Source organism: Styela clava, chromosome 11, assembly GCF_964204865.1.
Source record: "Styela clava chromosome 11, kaStyClav1.hap1.2, whole genome shotgun sequence".
Lineage (NCBI taxonomy): Eukaryota > Metazoa > Chordata > Ascidiacea > Stolidobranchia > Styelidae > Styela > Styela clava.
In genome coordinates, this window is record NC_135260.1 from 1,995,790 (window position 1) to 2,016,610 (window position 20,821).

Sequence of the window (20,821 nt, forward strand, 5' to 3'; positions counted from 1 at the left end):
GAAAGTTGTCCTTGGGGTCGTCCTGAAAAAAGCTTGGGAACCCCTGCTCTATGACATGATGGTGACGTCGTAGTGACGTAATTTTTGGATGGCATAGTCACGTGGGGATTAGGAATAACATATGCAAAATTCGTTATGTTTCGCCCATTGGAAGTACTTGTGGTACTAAACTATACTAGACCCCATTTGTCGACAGAGGCAAAATGGGATAATCATTTTTTTCTTGTATTATTATAATTCTTCCTAGCATCAAGAAAACCTTGATTTTATTTTAGAATATATACTTGATATCTCGTAAATGATAAAAAAAAATAACTCATAATTAGGGGTGGGCAAAATCGAATATTTTTTTCGAATCGAATAGTTCGAATATTTTTCACGAATACCGAATAGTCGAATAACAAATATTTTTTAAAAATACAACGAGGTCCGTCGAAGGTCGATACTCCCTTCGAAAATTAGAAATTTTCTTCGAAATTTTTTTTTGAAAGTATTAATTTTTGCGGGTCGGCGGACATCGAAGATTTATATATTAGGTATACCCGTGCGTTGCCGTTGAAATTTTTTAAAACTGAAAAATTCGCCAATAACGCGTGCAATAGCATTTTGCTATAATCGCCGATTGTTATTATCAGCGTGACGTGGTATTTAAGCCGTAAACAACTTTATATTGGTTTTATTTTCTCCAAATCTAAATCAAAAATTTTCCACAACGTTGTGCGACGTTAACGATGATAATTATTTTATTTTTGTACACACCTGGAATTGCGAATCCGGCGATAGTTTAATTAATATACGTTCATCGGCGGCGAGTTTCTGAGGACAACGCAAATTTTTTGATTGAGAAGCGGAAATAAAAAAATACTGAAAATAAAACTGTAAACAATATGAGTTTTATTTAGGCCTGCGACAGTTTAAAAACGCCTTTTTAGACATTGAAAATCGCAAAAACACATTATGTTTGGTCGGCGTTTAGAAAACATATCGTCACTAAAATCGAAGCACTGTTAATTGTGGGCGGGATTGGCCTTATTATCCATTACTTTAAGTTTAAATTGCCGTCGAAAATTTTTTTTTCAACATTATACAAGGTTTGAAACAGGACAATTTTTCCCGGGTTGTGATGATATATATAAGATGATCAATCTAATGTATATTCAATCTATTTTTATTGTGCTAAAATAAATTTTAACCCGAGATATTACATTCCAGTAGATTTATGGATTTTTTGATGTTACAAGTCCTGAAAATAAGGAAATCAAAGCTTTATATATTCGGGTAGTTTACCACACTTCATGTCCGCAGATTGGCGTGGTATTTTAAAATTGTGAAGATTTCATTTTGTCGATTCAACCGCTGGTTAAATTGAAGACAATAATAAAGCAAGACATTTTATATATGCCCTTATCGGTCACAAATTAATTACTTTGTACAACAGAAAACTCATCATTCATTGTAAAAGTCGGCTCTTTTAACAAGTGGCCTAATCGCGGCGATGAATATGTATTTTTGAATAAACGATATACTTTGTATGTATTTTCATTGTACGAAATAAAATTGTACTCTACAGGATTTTATATTAGTTATTGAGATTTTTCTAACGGTGATTACGAGTTCGCAAGATTCCAAAAACACGTATTAAAATTAAATACACCCGGCAGTTTATCTCATACTCTTATGTCCACAAATTGCCGTGGAATTTCATAGAAGTACTGTTTTAATTTTGACTTAAGAAGAAGCAACCGCGAGTTACGTTTGACATAACTAAATTAATATATAAAGACACTTTGGAATCTCGTAGTTGTCATGGGTTGAATATTTTACGCAACAGAAAAATCATTATACGCTGAAAAAACGTCTCTTTAACGAGCGCGTAATCGCGGTGACTGTTACAGACGGCAATGGGAATTTCCGATTTTGAACCCCACCTCCCCCCTTTTGAAAATCCTGGATGTGCGCTTGGGCATTTCTACATGATCATAAGGCTTTTGGGCCTGATATAGGTTCAGACGCCAATTATAACTAATTCCCTCAAGTTTCAACTTTTTTTTTTCAACCAAACAATACCCCGGCGATTCTTATAGCTAAAATCGTTACCGAGTAATTCACATTTTATTTACGGAAATTGCAAACTCAACACTTTACTCGAGATTTTTATGGTGTCACGTCATAATTATTTACCGCTAAAACGCTTCAAATACAACACATTTAATGCATGGTCGAGTGAAATGTTTACATTTTTAAAACATAACTTGTCCCAGGATGGAGCTATGGCTAACAACATTTCACTAGGCATACGGAGTACAAAATCTGAAAAATTTTATTTCAAATACATCGTCATACGTTTATAATTTACAGAACGTTCATAAATTTACGCAACGGTGGGGGCCTATTTTGCAAAATAAGGAAATGAAACGATACGTTAGGCGTGAAAAGAAAACAAATAACATCATAACGCAAAGAAAATTTGTCGCTTTTGTATGTTAGCGAGCCCCGTTTGTGAATTCTCGCGCAATTCGTGGTACCTGGTATTCGAATAGTAAAATGCCATTCGAATATTTTGATATTCGATTTGATATTCGTTATTCGAATATTTTGCCCGGCCCTACTCATAATGTATTCGAAATAGTGGAACATTCAGTATTGATAAGAATATATGGAATTAGTTTTTCAACTAGCTAAGGTTTGACAAATGAGTTGTTCATTCACAATCACAATGGTAGGTGATGAAGGATCTGGCCTAGCAATAGCCATGAATGGTATTTTGGGGTTGAACATTAACAAAATGTTTGTCAGACCAAATTAATAATAAACTTGAATTATTTTTACTGCTAGATCCATGTAGCTAGTACTGAAATGGGCAAACTACGACCCGCGGGCCAAATCTGGCCCGCTGGGTAATTCAATCCGTGCAGTCACAACCAAACCAAAATCAATTTTGATGTTTTAGCTAAAAGTAGCTCAAGAAATATTTTGAGATTGCGATTAAATTTAGCTATTGCATGAGGCTTATTGTTTTCCAGTTTAACTTTTGTCACACTCTAATTATCGTTTTACATCAAACCTATATGGCTAATAATAAACTTGAATTATTTTTACTGCTAGATCCATGTAGCTAGTACTGAAATGGGCAAACTACGACCCGCGGGCCAAATCTGGCCCGCTGGGTAATTCAATCCGTGCAGTCACAACCAAACCAAAATCAGAGATTGCGATTAAATTTAGCCATTGCACGAGGCTTATTGTTTTCCAGTTTAACTTTTGTCACACTGTAATTATCGTTTTACATCAAACCTATATGGCCCTCTAGGGGGACAACATTTTTGGCCCCTGGTCCAAATTCTTGTCCACACCTGATTCAGTATGTTACCAAACATGCAATATTTATCCCTCAAATTGTTTTTAGATGAGGACACTGATATGGACCTGTTAGAGGCTGCAAAACAGGTAAGATTAATATGATCTTCTGTAACTCACTTGTCTTGTGCTGTCTGTTATATAAAGACTTCACAAACCACAAGGTGGACGATTTGATTTTCTGTGCTTTGAGAGATCAAAAAAATTGAAATATACCGAATTGCTAATACATGTGGAGTTTTAGGAAGGACATTTGGCCGTAATTAAGGTTCTACTGTGGTAAAGATTAATATACAACTCATAATGCAGTTAAAATTAAATCCTATGGCCCGAGAAATCTGTAAACTCTGTTGTTAGACTGATTGATTCTTGTGACTTTTCAGAAACTAAGAGTTTTGGGAGCATATGACGAAGTTGAGGCAGAATCCAAAGAATTACAAACAACCTCTAAATCAGGTCTGTGACTTAAACGCTTCATATAACAAAATTTATAAGAAAAGCTCCTCTGATATATTAGAGCAGAGTGGTCCAAGGTTGATGGCCTCTCGGGCCACACTATTATTTTTGATGTGTTCGCGGGCCACAGAAGTGTAACTTATAAATAACTGCAGATTGATTGAATACCGAATTTCACCAAATTTGAGGTACAGGAGGAAAATTACTAAATTTTCTGACATATAGGCAGCATTGTTTGTAATACTGTTTGGGCTGATTGAAAAACACCCAGCAGGAATTATATTGTTCGGCCATATTATTAATATATATATATATATATATATAGTTATCAGGCATAGCCCACCTAGGCTAATAGATTGCTCATTCGATTTTCATCAATTTATGAAGCCTATTTTGCTGGCATATATCTCGACCCAAAAGATAGGAAGGGAAGCAAGTCAACAATTTCGACTAGCCAAGCACATTATTCAACTTCGCTGCTTGCCTCAGCCAGCTATAATACTAGTCAATTCACTGACATCAGTGATGTAACAATATGTCAAAAGATTTTTCTGTTTATTTTTATGACAAAACAACACCAAATTTCGTTTTGTTTTATTTTTTGTTTACCCTCCCGCAATGGCGACGCGGGCCATAGATAATGAAGCTGTGGCCCGCAGGCCTGGGTTTGGACCACCCTGTATTAGAGCCTAATGGTTGGCGCAATGAAAGCTTGGTAGAGTAATACAACATCTAATTTGGTTTTACTGAAGGGCAGTCTCAAAGAAAAAATATGGCTGAGATAACATAAAATACAAAATATCAATTCTCGCCTCAAGTCCCCCCTATGCCAGTCCGAAAAAGTTACTCATGCTTTCCCTATTCCCCATTCATTCCTTAGAGGGGTATTTACTTTCTCCAGATTCACTTTTCGTCATGTTACATAATCTATGATTTCTAACTAGAGCTCGACCGATATCACTTTTTGGAACCGATACCGATAACGATATATCGGCCAACTAGTGACCGATAACCGATATCGACATACCGATATCTACAACCTGAACCTGCAGTAAATACAACTAGTAAGAAAAATTCAGTTTCAGTCAATCAAAAGTTTATGTTGAAAAATAAAGCAGTCCTACACAGTGCTTGCATCATTGATAAAAGTTTCACAGCAAATAATAAGAACACACACAGAAGGCAATGTTTGAACAAACCAAGCACAAAAGAAAAAAGGCAGTCAGTAAAAAGGTTCTGGAAGTCCATTTTGATCCATACAGTAGTAGGTGGGGAGTAGGCTTGCACGTAATTTACGGAATTACGTAATTATTTCGAGTTACAAATTACGTTACAAATTACGTAAATTCGTAATTATTGGTCGAGCGCTTTCGCGTTTGAAACGTACTCCTTCAAAGAAGTCAATTCCGTCGATTGTAAAAATGAAAGTTTAACAAGTAGAAAAAGTTACAGTTACGGTATTCGCTCCGTTTTTCTCTCTCTTGTTACGCAGGTGGGGGAAGGCATGACGCGTTGCCACCCCGTTTGAGCGTTCGGTTTCACGGTTAAAACGATATTATTATGAGCGTTATCACCGTAACGCAATTAACACCTACAGGCTTTTTTGTCTTCACGATTTGGTATCTTTTTTATTCGGCGCTGATAATGATAAATAAGAATGTGTGATAGTTGATTGTAATTCCGGAAGGCATATTTTTCTTTCTCTCCGTGAAACAGACATGAAACGAATTTTACCGCCGCTATGGGCCCTCAAAAGGAGAGAAGGCTACTTTCTTTTCCCGACTCAATCACTTTTATTAATACAAATCACGGCGCATTAAAAAACAAAATAGAATTTATTAGCATTAATTTACAACGAGTTACGGGTAAGAATTTATCGCCGGCTAAATAATTAATATTTGATATAAAATGAAGCTTGGTAATCGGAATATCGTCAATAATTCATCATCAATAATTATTATAAAATGCTAACTAGGTAGCAAAGTCGGATAATGTAAAAAACGTAGCAATAACAAGTCTTCGTCGCGAGGCAAGCGCAGGTATAATCAAACGAGAGAATGCGCTTGTCGTTGATTAATAACTTAGAAACCCGAAATTTTTATTCAATACGAAAGTCGATTTTAAAAAAGCCAACTATCGTTTCATAAATATCCGTATACCAGTGTCGATAATGATAAAATTGATCGCATAAAATTGGGACGGTTAATTTGCGAATATGATAAAGGAAAATCACAGCCAACACAAAAGATAAAAATCAGAATAAATTTAATTTGAATTCACTCCTTGGTATTTGTCTTTAACATCTGTCGCCGGTGTGTAGTACTGTCTGTAATATGAAAACCAATTTTGATGCCCCGTTCGGAAAAGAAGTGGATTCAAATGGTTGTTATGATAGGTTTAAATGTGTGAAAAAATATCGCAATTACGGGGTCATTACGTAATCAATTTTGCCGTAAATACAGAATTGATTTTTGTCGATTACGTGCAAGCCTAGTTGGGACGCAAGATATTCGAAGGCGAGGATTTTGCGCCGCACGACGAGATAAAAGAGAGAGAGAAATATAGAAAAGAACTCTGTTCACTGAAAGGCAAAATGAGAGAAGCGAAAAAAAGAAAACGCTCGGCCGCAGATATATCCCGGGTAAAAATACTCATTTTTTAGAACGTGGAAAAGCGACTAACACTGATATATATCGGCCAGATATATCGGCCGGTTGGGCCGATATGATATATCGGCAAACACGCAATATCGGCCCGATATATCGGTTGGCCGATATATCGGTCGAGCTCTATTTCTAACATTTTACTGATAGTGTGAAAATGCAACACGAAAAATCTGTCAAATGTACACTGCACTATAATGGACTTTGTATATTTTCACAAAAGGTTCATAAAATCAACCCTGAGGAAACTGTGGATTATTATGTTATGAATTTTTTTGCCTCACAGATCACAGATTTGGCAAAATTATGTCTTACTGGCGTTTCGGTCGAATCTTATAAGTTTTGCATGGCAACTGTAAATCTAAGGCTATGATTATATCAATTACAGATGGTAACATGGGGATACAAATAATTGAAAAGAAATTACTCGAGTTAAAACTACAGCAAAATCTAAGTATACCTTTTGCCATAATTTGTCCCGAAACGGGTACTCGTTGTCATGTTTCTAGTACCGCATAACCTTTATTGAGAAGCGATTTGTATATATTTAAACTATTTTTCTATTTCAACTAATTACGGTAAGCAGCCGCATATAGATTGCACCCACGGACATTTGTACTCCGAACATTTGCAACGTGTACATATGCACCGCATTTGTTTGCATCCATGTACATTCAGACACGCATATATTTGCATTCATGTCTATTTGCACTCATGTAAAATGTGGGAGCAAATGTTCATGGGTTCAAATGTACGTGAGTGTGAATGTTCATGACTGCAATCTGTATGCGAAGTGGGTGCTAAATCTACGGCGCAAATGTATGGGAGCGAAAGTAGACAGGTGCAATGATGATGGTCCTTGTACAACAAAATAAATTAGTCTATTTAAATAAATCATTATTTGTATATAATTATTGCCAGTTGTATGTATCATATAAACATTTCATTGTAAATGTTAAAAATCAGTCAAATGTGCAATCTCTTTGGGACATGCATCACAACATTTTTTGGTGGAATGTTCATCCATTTTCAATCAATGACTTACCAGTATTTCATTCAATCAAGGTGGAATATGACATATTTGAGATTATGTAATTGGATTAATGAAGGACAAATGTTGAACTATTTTTAGTGAATAAATTAGAATATCATTTAGGGGAAAAAGAAATGTTGTACCGTGCAAGAGGAAGGAAACGTAACTTGCAAAATTTCTTGAGAGATCAGGAAGAACAAAGTAAGTTTTACTGAATTAAATAAATTTCGGGTTGAATAACGGGTCTCATAAAAGCCGCCGAGGATTTGTAAAACTACACAAACCAATAATCCTCTAATTTCTTCACCCATATTTAAATACTGAAACTTTGAAATCGATTCTTTAATTGTAACTTAATAAAGGAAAAGTACTTATCAAAACCCACGGCAACAACTCCAATGATAATTTTTAAAAATGGCCCGTTTATACACTTTGAATTTTTAAAAATGGCCCGTTTATACACTTTGCGCCCAATAGATTTTACTGCAAAACGCATATGTCTAAATCCATCACTTCTTAATATGGACATCAGTGTTCACTCCAATAGATACCAGAAAAGCGTTATGTCGTTTAAAAGTGATTATAACTCAGGTTGTCTAATAGAGTCCCAAATTATTCGAATGGTTTTGCGATAATTCAAGAAAATTTGAATCATACGATAATATAATATAAACATAGCTCACACAGCGAAAAAATGTTTTAGCCTTTTTTCGTGCATAAATAACTCTCGTCCTCGCATAACGGGTTTCTGGAAATTTGCCTCGTTTTTATTTTACGCAGAAAACTTTGCCAGATGACATGATGTTAGCCATATCACGTATGCTCTAAACTATAAAGTTATAATCGGAATTCAAGTATTAAAATAATGTTTTCGAGAGAATAAATAGTCAAAAAAGGCAATCTAACGTCGTCAGAAAATGATTGGTATATACATAGCATCAATCTATACCTGCTGAACATATATATTCTAATGGTTGTCGCGTAGTAATAATGAAGTCATCAAACATACCTTACAATCAACATACCTTACATTTCCCAAAGGCTGGATTCAAGATGCAAAAGTAAGAGAATATGGTCACAAACTCACAATTGGTCGCCTTGTTAATATCAGTTAAACCAGTGGTTTCCAACCATCGTACCGCGACACATGCAAATGGCATGTGTGATACGATTAAAATTAGTGATTTTCTTGCTTCTAAAGAAAAATCAAGACCGCAAATTGTGTTTAATTTTTGAGTCGGTCCTGATTTAAACAAATCATGTCGGCTGGTATCCTTTTATTTTTGCTCATAAATTAATACTACCAACTCAAACTGAACGATATTATCATCAATGACGCCAGGCTAATGATAAAATCCTCGTTAAATACTAAAAATATTTAAAGAGCTATTTTATACGCTGTAAATTGCAAGAAATGCAAAAATTCCTTGTTATGCTCTGTCACTATCGAAACTGTGGAATTATATTGAAAATATTACTAAATTAATAATAACCTTAAGAATTTTTTTTACTGCTAGATCCGTGTATTTAGTACTGACATGGGCAAACTACCGCCCGCTGGGTAATTCAATCTGGCCCTCCTGATGCTGCCACAACCAAACTAAAATCAATTTTTATGTTTTTGCTAAAAATAGCTTATTAAGAAATTTGTCGAGATTGGGATTAAATTTAGTTCTTGCGCGAGACCTATTGATTTCTACTCTTGCTTTTGTAACACTGTAAATATTGTTCATAAAACGTAACTTTTTATGTCATACTTATAGTGTCCGCCAGTCTAGGGAGACAAAATTTTTGGTCCCTGATCCAAAAACCTTGCCTACACCTGATCTAGTATGTCATAAAACATGCAATACCGATCCGCCAAATTGTTTTTAGGTGAGGACACTGATATTGACTTGGGAGAGCCAAAACAGGTAAGAGCAATTTGAAATGCTGTCACTGATTCTCCTGTGCTGTCGGTTGTATACAGACTTCATGGACCACGAGGTGGCATAAGAGGGTTTGATTTTCTGTCTCATTGAGAGTTATTAAAAATATAAATATGCAGAATTGCTGATACATGTGGATTTATAGAACACTTGGTGCCCTACTGGTGTCGTTTATCGGTATATCTCGCTACTCTGGTAAAGATTAATATACAACTCACAAGGCAGGTAAAATTAGTTCGTATGGCCTGTAAAAATCTTATGTTAGACTTAAAGATAGCAAGACTTAAAGATAAAAATTCAGTAGGCATAGCTGACATGGAAACGTTCTGGTCATTTCAAACTATAGTAGCCTCTTACTCAGCTAATGGCTTCTTGGTATAGATGTAAGGCGCATGAATATATGTTTAAATAAATTTGTCCATTTATTCTGTATGAATATACGATCCCATGCATGCTGAATATGCAAATATCAAATAATCAACACTTATTAAGGTTAATTCTTGTGACTTTTCAGAAACTAGGAGCTTTGGGGGCATCTGGCAAAATTGAGAAAGATTCCAACGTGTGGCATTCTGAAAAATGGCAGTCAACCTCAAAGTCAGGTATGTGCCTTTTGTCCCTCCTGTATCGTAGGACCATCCCATCTAGTTAAACGCCATGTCATATTACCTTGCGTGGGTTTGTAAGTCGAAATCCTGTGGGGGAAATTCATGTACGAAAGGATTACTGAACCTGTCGCTATTGTTCGGTGGTTGAAAAAACTACTGGCTGGTTACAGCTTCTTTGCCATTATGTCCTTGCCTGCATGAATATAATACCTACCGTAAGACTAACCAGCGCCCTGTCTGACATAAACTGGAAACCAGACGAAAGGCCCTGGTTTGCCTTATGTTCAAGCCGTTTTATCATCTATTTTCTACAGTGGATACAGTTATAAAGAAAAGATTTTGGTGATCTTTATGCAGTAGATTCTGTAGTGTGTTGTGTTATATTTAAATCACACTGTAAGAAAAAAAAATGATCACCTTTTTGGGACATGCATCACAATATTTTTTGGTGGAATGTTCAACCATTTTCAATCAATCCTTTATTTCATCCAATCAAAACCGTCTAATTTATGGAATAGCTGATAAAAAATATTCACTCATCATTTCAGGAACTTACAAAAAGTTACAAGAAGATAAGATAACCAGTGTTTCGGTAAGTTATTGCCATACCAGCTCAGGATGTGGTTGGCATGCAGGAATTCTCCTATACACGCAAGCAATTTACTAATAGTACAAAAATCTAATTCTGTGATCAGCAAGGCCCAAAGTGTAGAACAATATTTATTATTGTATCTGTATTGTTGATAACCTTGAAAGGTACTCGCAGGCTTAGCTAGTGTCTGCTTTGTTGTTTTTGTTGATAAAAAAGCTTCAATAGGGTATTTGTTTATTCTTTTACTCGTTATTTACCCCAGCCTACCTCCTTTAGTATATTTAAACCAGTCTATTAGTCACATGGGTTGTTGTCTAGCATTTCCTGAAGGCTGGGTTCAAAATTAAGAGAATGCCATGAAAAAATACCAGAACGTTAATAAAAAATAACCCCTCCTGTAACAAGCCCGCATCTTTTTGATTTTATGTCTCGCATAATTATTACAAATGATTATTTTTGTAACTGTTTGATTAAAGTGTTAGACATAACTATGATGGCATTGAAAGTTCAAGTCACACTTTATGAAACCCCTTTTTTTGGCTTTTTAGAAACAGAGAGCTTTGGAAGCATATACGGAAGTTGGGAAAGATCTTGAACAATTGCAGTTAACCTCAAAATCAGGTTTGTGACTCAGCACTTTTGTCTTCCCGTATTGCAAGGTATTGAGTTTGTTAAGGTAAGCGGTTGGCACATTGGCGTTACAAACATGCTTGCAGCTTTCTATCTCACCTATAATTAGCATTTAAATCTTGTGGACGATAATTATGTGCTAGTGGATTGTTGGACTCCATGCCATCCTAGGGTGGTTCTCCGTAAACTGAAATGACTAACTGCTTCCATAATCGAGCTACCTGACCTTTAGTTTACTATATACATTTATATTGCACATATTGTAAGTAATAAGGCATTTATTCTGTCACGAATCGATGCAGTCGCGTGTTGCATCGAACACAATTAATATCGTTAATAGACTCATAGATTGAATTATCTGCTGAGAAAGTTGACTACCCCTATTTTATCAAGGAGTCGTAATAATCTTAGCGAATTTTCCCCAAATGTAGATGCATATTATGTATCATTGCTTAATATACAAAAATACGGTAATTTTTCAATTAGTGATTATAAGAATCTTGCCTAAATTCTAATTATTTTTCGATTTCAGGTAAACCATTTTTCAAAGCTACCCCGGCAATGAAAGAGCATATAGCCAGAAGGCTAATTAGAAAACATGGGATTGGACAACAAGAGGCACAGGCTGCTGTACAACAAAGCGGGTGTGACATAGAAAAATGTCTTTCATGGACCGAAAAAAACAAATACAACTTTTCCCTTATTGAGGAAAAGTCAAAAGAATATGAGTACAGTTGCGGTGAGTCTGCCTACATCAGGGATCAGCAAGCTTTTGGCGCTCGCGGGCCAAATAAGGGTTGCAAGTCATTGGCGGGTCGCACATATTTTTAGAAAGTTGAAAACCAAACGGTTGATACTTTTTATATTAAAAATGAAGCAGTGATACATCTCTCGGATAGAATATAGATTGCATTGCATTTTCGGCGCCATTGAACCCTTTGAACTTAGCATCAACTTTTCTGCGTTTTGTTGTCATTTGTCTAATTATAATTAAATTCTAGGCTCACTAAACGAGTAGTTGAGAATTTTATACTTGTTAGATTATGATATAAATTAGTCTACACCCGTCTCGCAATGAATTGTGTAACATGAAAAATATAGTGGTAATCGTCAAAACAGCTGTTTTGTTACTATAATTCAGTGAAGCCGACACCTGGCCTACATCATCACATCGAAACAAAATATATATTTACGGCAATAATCAGTTTGAAGAATTAGTATCAATTAAGTATTCTGCAATTTCTACTCCTTTTTGTCAATTTAGCCATTCAAATTGTTACTTAAGTTACTAAACAAATTTTTTTTTTCAGGCAAATTGTCGAAATCGAAGATGATGGAATGGATAGTGGATAGACTCATCAATACTTTCAAAAACGTGGGCCTGGAACGAGCAAAGGCTGCTGTACAAAAGAAAGGTTGCAGCAACTATAGAGCTTGCCAACAAGAAGTTCGTAGTATACAACAATCCGAGTCAATTGAATTAGCAGACGAGTATGACAATGCAGTAGGTGAGTATACTGAACATATCAGTCATAGGCTAGTGAACAATATCACCTGTTTCTATCCCTATTACCTTGAGATCTTTACTTTCACTAATGAAAATTTTGTGACAGTTAAGTAAGGCATTACAACTGAGGATTATTGAGCATAATCTGTCCAAGTATTTCAAATTTACTCGTATGAAAATATTTCCAAAAATATTCATGCTATAGGCCTATTTATTCAATGTGAAGGGAGAGGTTAATAACATACCTTGGGTATTTGTGATTATCAAAAATATGGTATAGTTATATACTTATATTCATGCAATATTAACAATGTTTGAAATTATAATAAAATATCCAATATTCCAACAAATTCTGTTACAAAACTATTGATTTTTATTATGGCTTTTTCGATGTTATAAATCTGCTGCAAGTGTGTTACTGGTAACATTTCATGTTTTTAAAGCAGAGGTCCTGACTATTTATAAAACTAAATTACCAGAGTTAGTGATTCTGCCTTTTCTTGCTCACTAACTACTATTATGAATGCCCAGGATATCAGAGTCCAATTTGCGTTTTATAGCTTTCAGCTTTTTATTAGCTTTTATTATTTCAATTATATCATCATGATTACAGAGGAACTGAAGGTAAAAGAAGCTTCAGAAGCGTCTGCTACAACAAAGTCAGGTAATATTAGCAACAAAAATTAATATTTCACAGTGAGAAAAAGTCGCAATGGATATTGGTTTTAAAACAAGTTTGTGAGTCCTGTAGTGAAGGTTATAGAATTACTGATGGGAGAGTCGAAAAAATGACCATTATGTTGTCGACATTTATTTTTGCAACAAACATGTCAGTAAATGTCATTTGGTGCAGGGGTGGTGTTCACCATGCCAAAATAATTCATTTATTTGTGGCATAAGACTAGGTGTTTTTGTGCAATGGTCAAATGGTGCAATGGTCAATGTAATGTCATGCAAACAAAAGTATAGCAAAAAAAAAAACAAGCCACCACTGCTGTGTACTTGAACAAACCATTGGATTGCTGTGTTTAGCACAAACATGCTGAGTTGCATTATCATCTCTCGTCAAGTTATATTTGCAATCAGCTCGCGGGCCAGATGCAACCCACAAAGAAAAACCAATTTATTATCTATGACGTTATAATGCCTCAACAGCTAGCTTGTGCGAAGCGAACAACACATGTCATGAGATCAATAACCAAAATTTTTATGCCTGCAGTTACTCGAGAGCCTATATGTTAAATAAAAGCCAGCGGTTACACCCAGTTATTTGTATCTGGCCCTCCTGTATTAAAGGTTGCAAATCACTGGCATACACTATAGGCTTAATATGAATTTATGTTCAATTTTCGTCAGGTGGCACAACCACAGTCGAAGAGCTCCAAAACAAGTATGGATTTGAACCAAACTTGGCCCAACTTGCTGTAAAATTGATTGGCAGTGGTAATGTTGAAAACTGTGTGGACTGGGCAATAGAAAACCAAAACGATCTTCAGCTGTGGTCAACAAAATATGAGGGTAAGAATTAGGGATGGGCAATGTAGAATACCAAATCCGGAGGATTCGAATCCCAAAGTATTCGAATCTAACGGGATTTGATAACAGGATTCGGTTTCCGCCTCTCCGGCGCCAATTTTTGTATTTCAGATTTCTAAAGCGTTTTTTCTCGCTTGGAAATCTCTCTCGTTTAATATAACTAGCGTCTGCTCGAAAATCGGTACACATCAAACACTGTTATCTCAATCCGCATATTCGGGGCAAGAAGTCGACGAAATACAACTCACGGCGAAGACTCGTTATTGCACCATTTTTGCGTTTTACTGATTTGCTAATAGCTAACGTATAATATTATTAATTATCTGTGCCGACTTACTAGCAATATTCCGATAATCTGATTGCAACAATCTTTAATTGTTTACAGACTGAGGTCTGTGTAGATAATGCTATGTAATGATAATCATAGAAAAGGAATTAGTCTTTAGATGTTATTACCTAATAACTAACTACGAAATCGCGTTTACGGGAACTTTGTTTTGCAAGTCTTGCTCGCACAGAAATAAAAAGTTGATTTTGATTGATAGTGGTTAAATTTAATATTTTACAACGACCGCATAGGTTGCAGTGGCCACACGCTGGTCCTACATCTAATTATTCTCAGCGGGTATGTTTTAGTACACTGGGCAGACTAACATTGAAAATGATTTAACGCTGTTTCATATCTATTATTGGAACAATTGAAGGCAAAAAATATTGTAATATTCCTAAATTTTATTGTCCTGGGAAATGCCTGTTTAGTATCAAATGAAATCCAATGTTCAGGACATTTCCAAATATATAATTCATTTATAGTAATACATTTACAAATTTTTAACATCTAAACCCAGCATTGTGGGAATTCCCACTATTTGAATAAGTATGAAAATAGAATGTGATTCGGTATTCTGGATTTGATTTTAACTATTCTAGAATAGTAAATTATTCTACATTGCGCATCCCTAGTAAGAATAGTCCTTTTTATTTGTCACAGGGTGCAGGACCACTTACAATGTATTTTCGCTCATAAAATTACATTATATGGCGCAAATCAAGATAGGTTGAAACAGTAGCGCAGCCAGGGGGGTTTTCGGGGTTGTTTTTTTTTGAAAACTGAAAAAGTCACCAATTGTTTTCGTCAGCGTGACGTGTTATTTCGGCCATAATCGCCTTCACATTGGTGTTTATTCACTCTAAATCACAAATTTGTGCCATTATTATTATACGGTCATGGGCGCCAAGACAAATGAAGTAGTAAAACCTAAATTTTTGATTGAAAAGTGGCAGTATAAATTACTGAAAATGAAACAGTAAACAATATAACTTTTGTTGATAACCACGAAATTCTAAAAGCGCAAATTTTCGTGTGCCCAAGGCACACATTATGTTTGGTCTGCATTTAGAAACAGTTCGTCACTAAAAATATAAACACGGTTAATCTCAACAAGGTTGAGAATGCGACTTTTTCCCGGTTTGTGATAATATATAACATAATTTAAAGCAGGGTCGTCCAACCCGTGGCCTGCGGGCCACATGTGGCCCGTCGAAGGCTTCCGAGTGGCCCGCGAGATATTATTGTAATCCCAACGTCTTTCACAAATGGGAGCCACACTGCAAAAGTGTTGATTACCGATGGTTAATCGTGTTGCGCAATCTGTGACGTCAGTCACGTTTCTTTTTAGCCTTACCTCGTACTGTTGTTTTGTGGCTTTATTCTGATATTTCAATTTGGAGCTTATTTCCTATTTTACTGGATATTGATTTACTAAAACAAAAATTTGTATGTCTGATTTTAGAATGTATTCGGAATTCCAGATTCGAAAATATTATTTTAGAATGTATTCGGAATAGTTCAGTATTTGGAAATGGCCATCCCTGGTTACAAGTACATCTCAAATTTGTAAAATAACAATAATACGGATTAAAACAATATATAATCGGGAAGTTCACCACACATTTTTATGTCCACATATTGCCGTGGTGTTTTAAAGTGACTCTTGTTATGTTGTCACAACCGCAGGTTAAATTGCAGACAATTAAATTATAAAGCAAGACATTTATAATATGCCTGTATCGGTCATGAATTGATTACTTTGCACAACAGAAAAATCATTTTTCCTTGAAAAAGTCGTCTCTTTTAACAAGTGGCGTAATCGCGGCGACATTTTGTCGCGGTGAATATGTATTTTTGATTTACTGGTATACTTTATATGTATTTTCATTGTATGAAGTAAAATAGTACTATACAGGATTTCATATTAGATATTGATATTTTTTTAACGGCGATAACGAATAATAAAAATTATGGAATATGAAAAAAATCACTGGATATGGACCTAGAGGACAGTTATATAATTCAAGGTGAAAGAGCTATGTAGTTTTCTCTCAAAACAATGTTTTTTTTTTTGCAGAAATCAAACAAGTTTCTGAATTGTATATGAAACTTGGCTTCTTTTTCCACATTCAAAAGGTTAAAGCGTCGATTGAAGCAGTAGTTTATATTAAAACGAGACCAAATGTGCTTTTGTCTGAATTCTATAAAGAATGCACGGAATGGATTGAAAAAGACAACCAACCAGATGTCATTGATATCTTACATGATACATTCATATTAAGAATTGGTGAGTTTTGCTCTGGTTTTTATTTGTTTGGTTCAAATGAATTGATATAGGCTGATGATACTATGTAGGATTTTCACATTTATCCCTCTGGGGAGAGGAAAGTGTTAGATGGCATATTCATATTGCATACCACAGCCGCTCATCCGATTACCAGTCTATGTATGGTATGGAATTAGTTAAACATTTTTTGTTTCAAATGCATGGACTACGCTATGTTATCCACCTGTGGTGGCGAAGAGTCCAGCATCCTTTTCGCACATAATTATTCTCCTACGGAATTCAAACCTGCGAGTGGGGACCCAAAAAGTGTAATCAGAGATGTGATGGCAAGAGTAATCCTAACTATTAGCATAATTTGTCAACCGCTGACATACAGCTTGACCGGTATCGATACCTGATATTAATATAAATCATATTATGAGACACAAATGAGCTTTTTCGATGTATCTTGTGAGTCTGTAGTTTTATTTTGGTTTTTATTTTCATTGCAGTCATAGTTTTATTCAACTAACCCCAGTTAATGCTTGAACAAATGTTATTCTGTAACTTTTCCTGTGACTTCAATATCATACTTTCCTTTTCGGGATCAAATATTGTTAATCTGACATACCTAAATATAACTGTGGGCATATGTTAGGGGTATTGGAAAATTATAAATCAATATATTAGTCAAATATAATATAAGTCATGAAAAATTATAAACAACTATTAATATAGATAAAACTGTTGCCCGAGAAATTCAAAATTGCTTTTAGGGAGGTTACAAATTCTGTACAAGTTTGAGGACACTATATGATAACCATATTGTTACTGTACAACAGCCACCATCAAAATGCAAGAGTGCAATTAGTGGACACGTTAGTGAACATAACGATCCTTGTGTTATTATGTTGTTTTTTGACACAGAATAGGAGACCTAGTGGAAATCTTAAAAAAACGCTCTTCTCTTTGATTACTGGACCAATTGCTCTGAAATTTTTAGTGGTTAAAGATAAAATTTTCCTTCAGAAGGCTATTACTTACTTTTATTTCAAACGTGTCCATATATTTGAGCATAGCTCTCTTGTTTGTCATAGTAATAAATGGTTAACTAATACAAGTTCCATTGAAATGAGGTATTGCCATCATAAGGACCCCAATCAATTTCAGCTTTAAGGTACCTACCGTATACCTGTTTCTGTGATTAATGATATTCATTGATTATAATTTTTAAAAAGCAAAATTGTGAATGTACTACTCACTCACTACCTGTAGTATGTTCACAATTATTTGATAGAAAATACTCCGGGCATTGGATTTTATTTATTATCAAATTGGAGAATGAAAATATAAGAATTTTAACAAAATACTTTTTGCTTCGAATCATGCAAATTTTATGTGGTCCCTCAATACTTATATGCTAAATAAATAGCGCAGTATACACTTCAATACTAAATTATGGAATACAAAAAAAAGGTATGAAAAAACTATTAAATGAAAAAACTTAAATAAACTAGAGCTGCGTGCAGCTTCAACAGGCTTCCCGCGTAAAAAAAAATTTGCATTTTATTGCTAGCTGAGAACTTCTGCACATTTGAGGTGAATTTTAAGTTTGTAGGACCAATTTGAAAAAATAATAATAATAAATAAATAATAATAATAATAAAACACATGAATACAATAGGTTCCCTGCTGACAAGCAGCGGGAAGCCTAATTATTATTAATGTGAGAGCGCCGAAAACATACAGTCTAGACCAGTGTTCTTCAACCTTTTTTTATCTTGATATTCCCTTTTACAAAATTTCAAGAACTTTCTATACCTTACAAATACCAATGTTTATTTAAGGCTTAAATAAACATTCAATTTTAAGCACATATTGTACTGCAATATCATCATGCAATCTAATAGGCTAGTGTCCGCGAGTTATAAATTTGACTGACGGTGTTAGCATCAACGGGGATAATGTTTAACGTAAATTAAACAATGGCAGTGCATGGCAGCCGAAATCACCAACCCAGACATGTGACCGCAATATTTATATAATTTGTGATGTAACAATGTGCCCAAGTCGGTTCTTTGCATAAAGGAAATTTCATATTTCATATGCGCCGCGTTTGCATTGTTGTCTTCGCTTGAATATTTTATAATTAAATATATTAGAGTTTGGAGTCCCTGACTTAGACTGTACACCCTTTGTATATCCTTTATCAGTTGTATTATACCCAACTTATGGTCTGGTATACACTTGGGTATACCGTACACCCGGTTGAAGAGCACTGGTCTAGACCATTGCCACTGGCATCCCTCAACGGATGATGCACTGGGTAGCGTTAAAAAATGGTGTAAAATAAATTGAACAACTATCAATTATGATCAAGTATGTCAGCGTGCCTATTTTTTGCGAGCAAACTCTTAAAATAACATCATTTTACAAATTCATCTCGATTGTAAAATCTTAATTTTCAGTTATTATCGTTATACATACCACAAGCGGCAAATTTTTAAATTATCGTCGACTAAAATACCGCCCGACACTCTACTAAACAACAGGACACTCTATATCGAGCTTGGGCGATAGGATTCCAAATAATTTTTATTTTATTGGGAGTGCAAAATAAATGTAACAAAACGCAGTGTTTTGCGATATAACTTTGCATTTTCGTAAACGGGGTGTCGGCGACTTCTATTCCAAATAATGTGTATTTTATTGGGTGTGCAAAACGAATGTAACAAAACGCATTGTTTTGTGATATAACTTTGTATTTTCGTAAATGGGGTGTTATGAAGAGTAACATTGGATGTAAATTAATCGCAAATAATATTTTAACATCTAATGTCGCAGACACATCATTTTCCAGGAAAACTTGAAGGCCGCAAAAAGTCATTTAATTTAAAATAATGTTTCACATATTCCAAAAAGATTGCTGTGATCGGAAAATCTCCGGTAAGCCGGCAGTCGGCACCAATGGTAATTATTATTATAAGCAGGCGAGATAATAAAATTTTAAAACGCAGAAATGGTGCGATAACATCATCTTATCCTTTCCAATATGCAAGCTGGATTTACGGTGTTTGATATCTGCCGCTTTTGCGAGTGAGTCCTTTGCGAGAGAACATCACGAGTGAGTACTTTGCGAGAGAACACAAGTATAATCAAATAAGAGAGATTTTGTCGGAGAGAAAACGCTGCTGAAGTCACTGATTAATAAATTAGAGAAGCGGAAGCGGAAACCACATCCTGTTATCATATCTTTTTGGATTCAAGTACTTAGGGGTTCGAATCCTTCGGACTCGGTATTCTGTATTGCCCATCCCTACTTGAAACATCTTTTTTAAATGTTACTCCGTATAATATTTTTTCAGATATGGCCATCCATAACCATTTTCACGAGTGTAGTCCCACAGTTAGAATTTGCTTTGTTGCCATAGTTTGTTAAAAAACATTGAACAAAGCTATTCTTTTAGTGAATATTAATATCATCTGTAATTAAAATTCTCATTACAAATATTCTAGTTACTCTATCTGTTCCCCGTGAATTATAACTTTGTTTGCATTTTTACACAGGCCAAATGTTGAAAACACTGGCTTCAATGGAACTGATGTCCCAACCAGTCAGCCCCGACCTTGCTACAGCTGCTGTAGAGGCAACTTCATCAACCAACATTTCAGACTGCAAGGAATGGATTGAGGGGAATCGTGAAGATCAAACAATAATTGGGCAAATGTCAGAAGCTAGTAAAGCAGGTATAGAAGTATAAAATTTGCTTTGGATTTCCCTTGTGCTCTAGTCGTTGAAGATGCGATTTGACTTCTTGTATCGATATGTTATAGATGGCTGGTTCTAGCGGTATGTTTCCTGCCCATACTAATAAGTTCAGGGCTGTGCTTGCTTGATCGCTTCCTGACAGATA

At 35.2% G+C, this 20,821-nt stretch overlaps 1 protein-coding gene across 2 annotated transcripts in view; it reads left to right on the forward strand.

Moving 5' to 3' along the window:
• LOC120347792 (uncharacterized) overlaps positions 1-20,821 on the forward strand; it is a 74,547-nt gene that overhangs the window by 4,379 nt on the left and 49,347 nt on the right. Inside the window, exons 2-14 of one of the 2 annotated variants that reach the window (XM_078117738.1) lie at positions 3,407-3,447; positions 3,741-3,813; positions 7,633-7,710; positions 9,385-9,422; positions 9,952-10,039; positions 10,594-10,637; positions 11,186-11,258; positions 11,800-12,006; positions 12,578-12,775; positions 13,388-13,438; positions 14,131-14,292; positions 16,719-16,928; positions 20,475-20,654. In XM_078117738.1, the coding sequence (XP_077973864.1) occupies positions 3,407-3,447; positions 3,741-3,813; positions 7,633-7,710; positions 9,385-9,422; positions 9,952-10,039; positions 10,594-10,637; positions 11,186-11,258; positions 11,800-12,006; positions 12,578-12,775; positions 13,388-13,438; positions 14,131-14,292; positions 16,719-16,928; positions 20,475-20,654 (1,443 nt within the window). The remainder of the gene's footprint in view (positions 1-3,406; positions 3,448-3,740; positions 3,814-7,632; positions 7,711-9,384; positions 9,423-9,951; positions 10,040-10,593; positions 10,638-11,185; positions 11,259-11,799; positions 12,007-12,577; positions 12,776-13,387; positions 13,439-14,130; positions 14,293-16,718; positions 16,929-20,474; positions 20,655-20,821) is intronic. The other variant, XM_078117739.1, reaches the window with a different exon arrangement.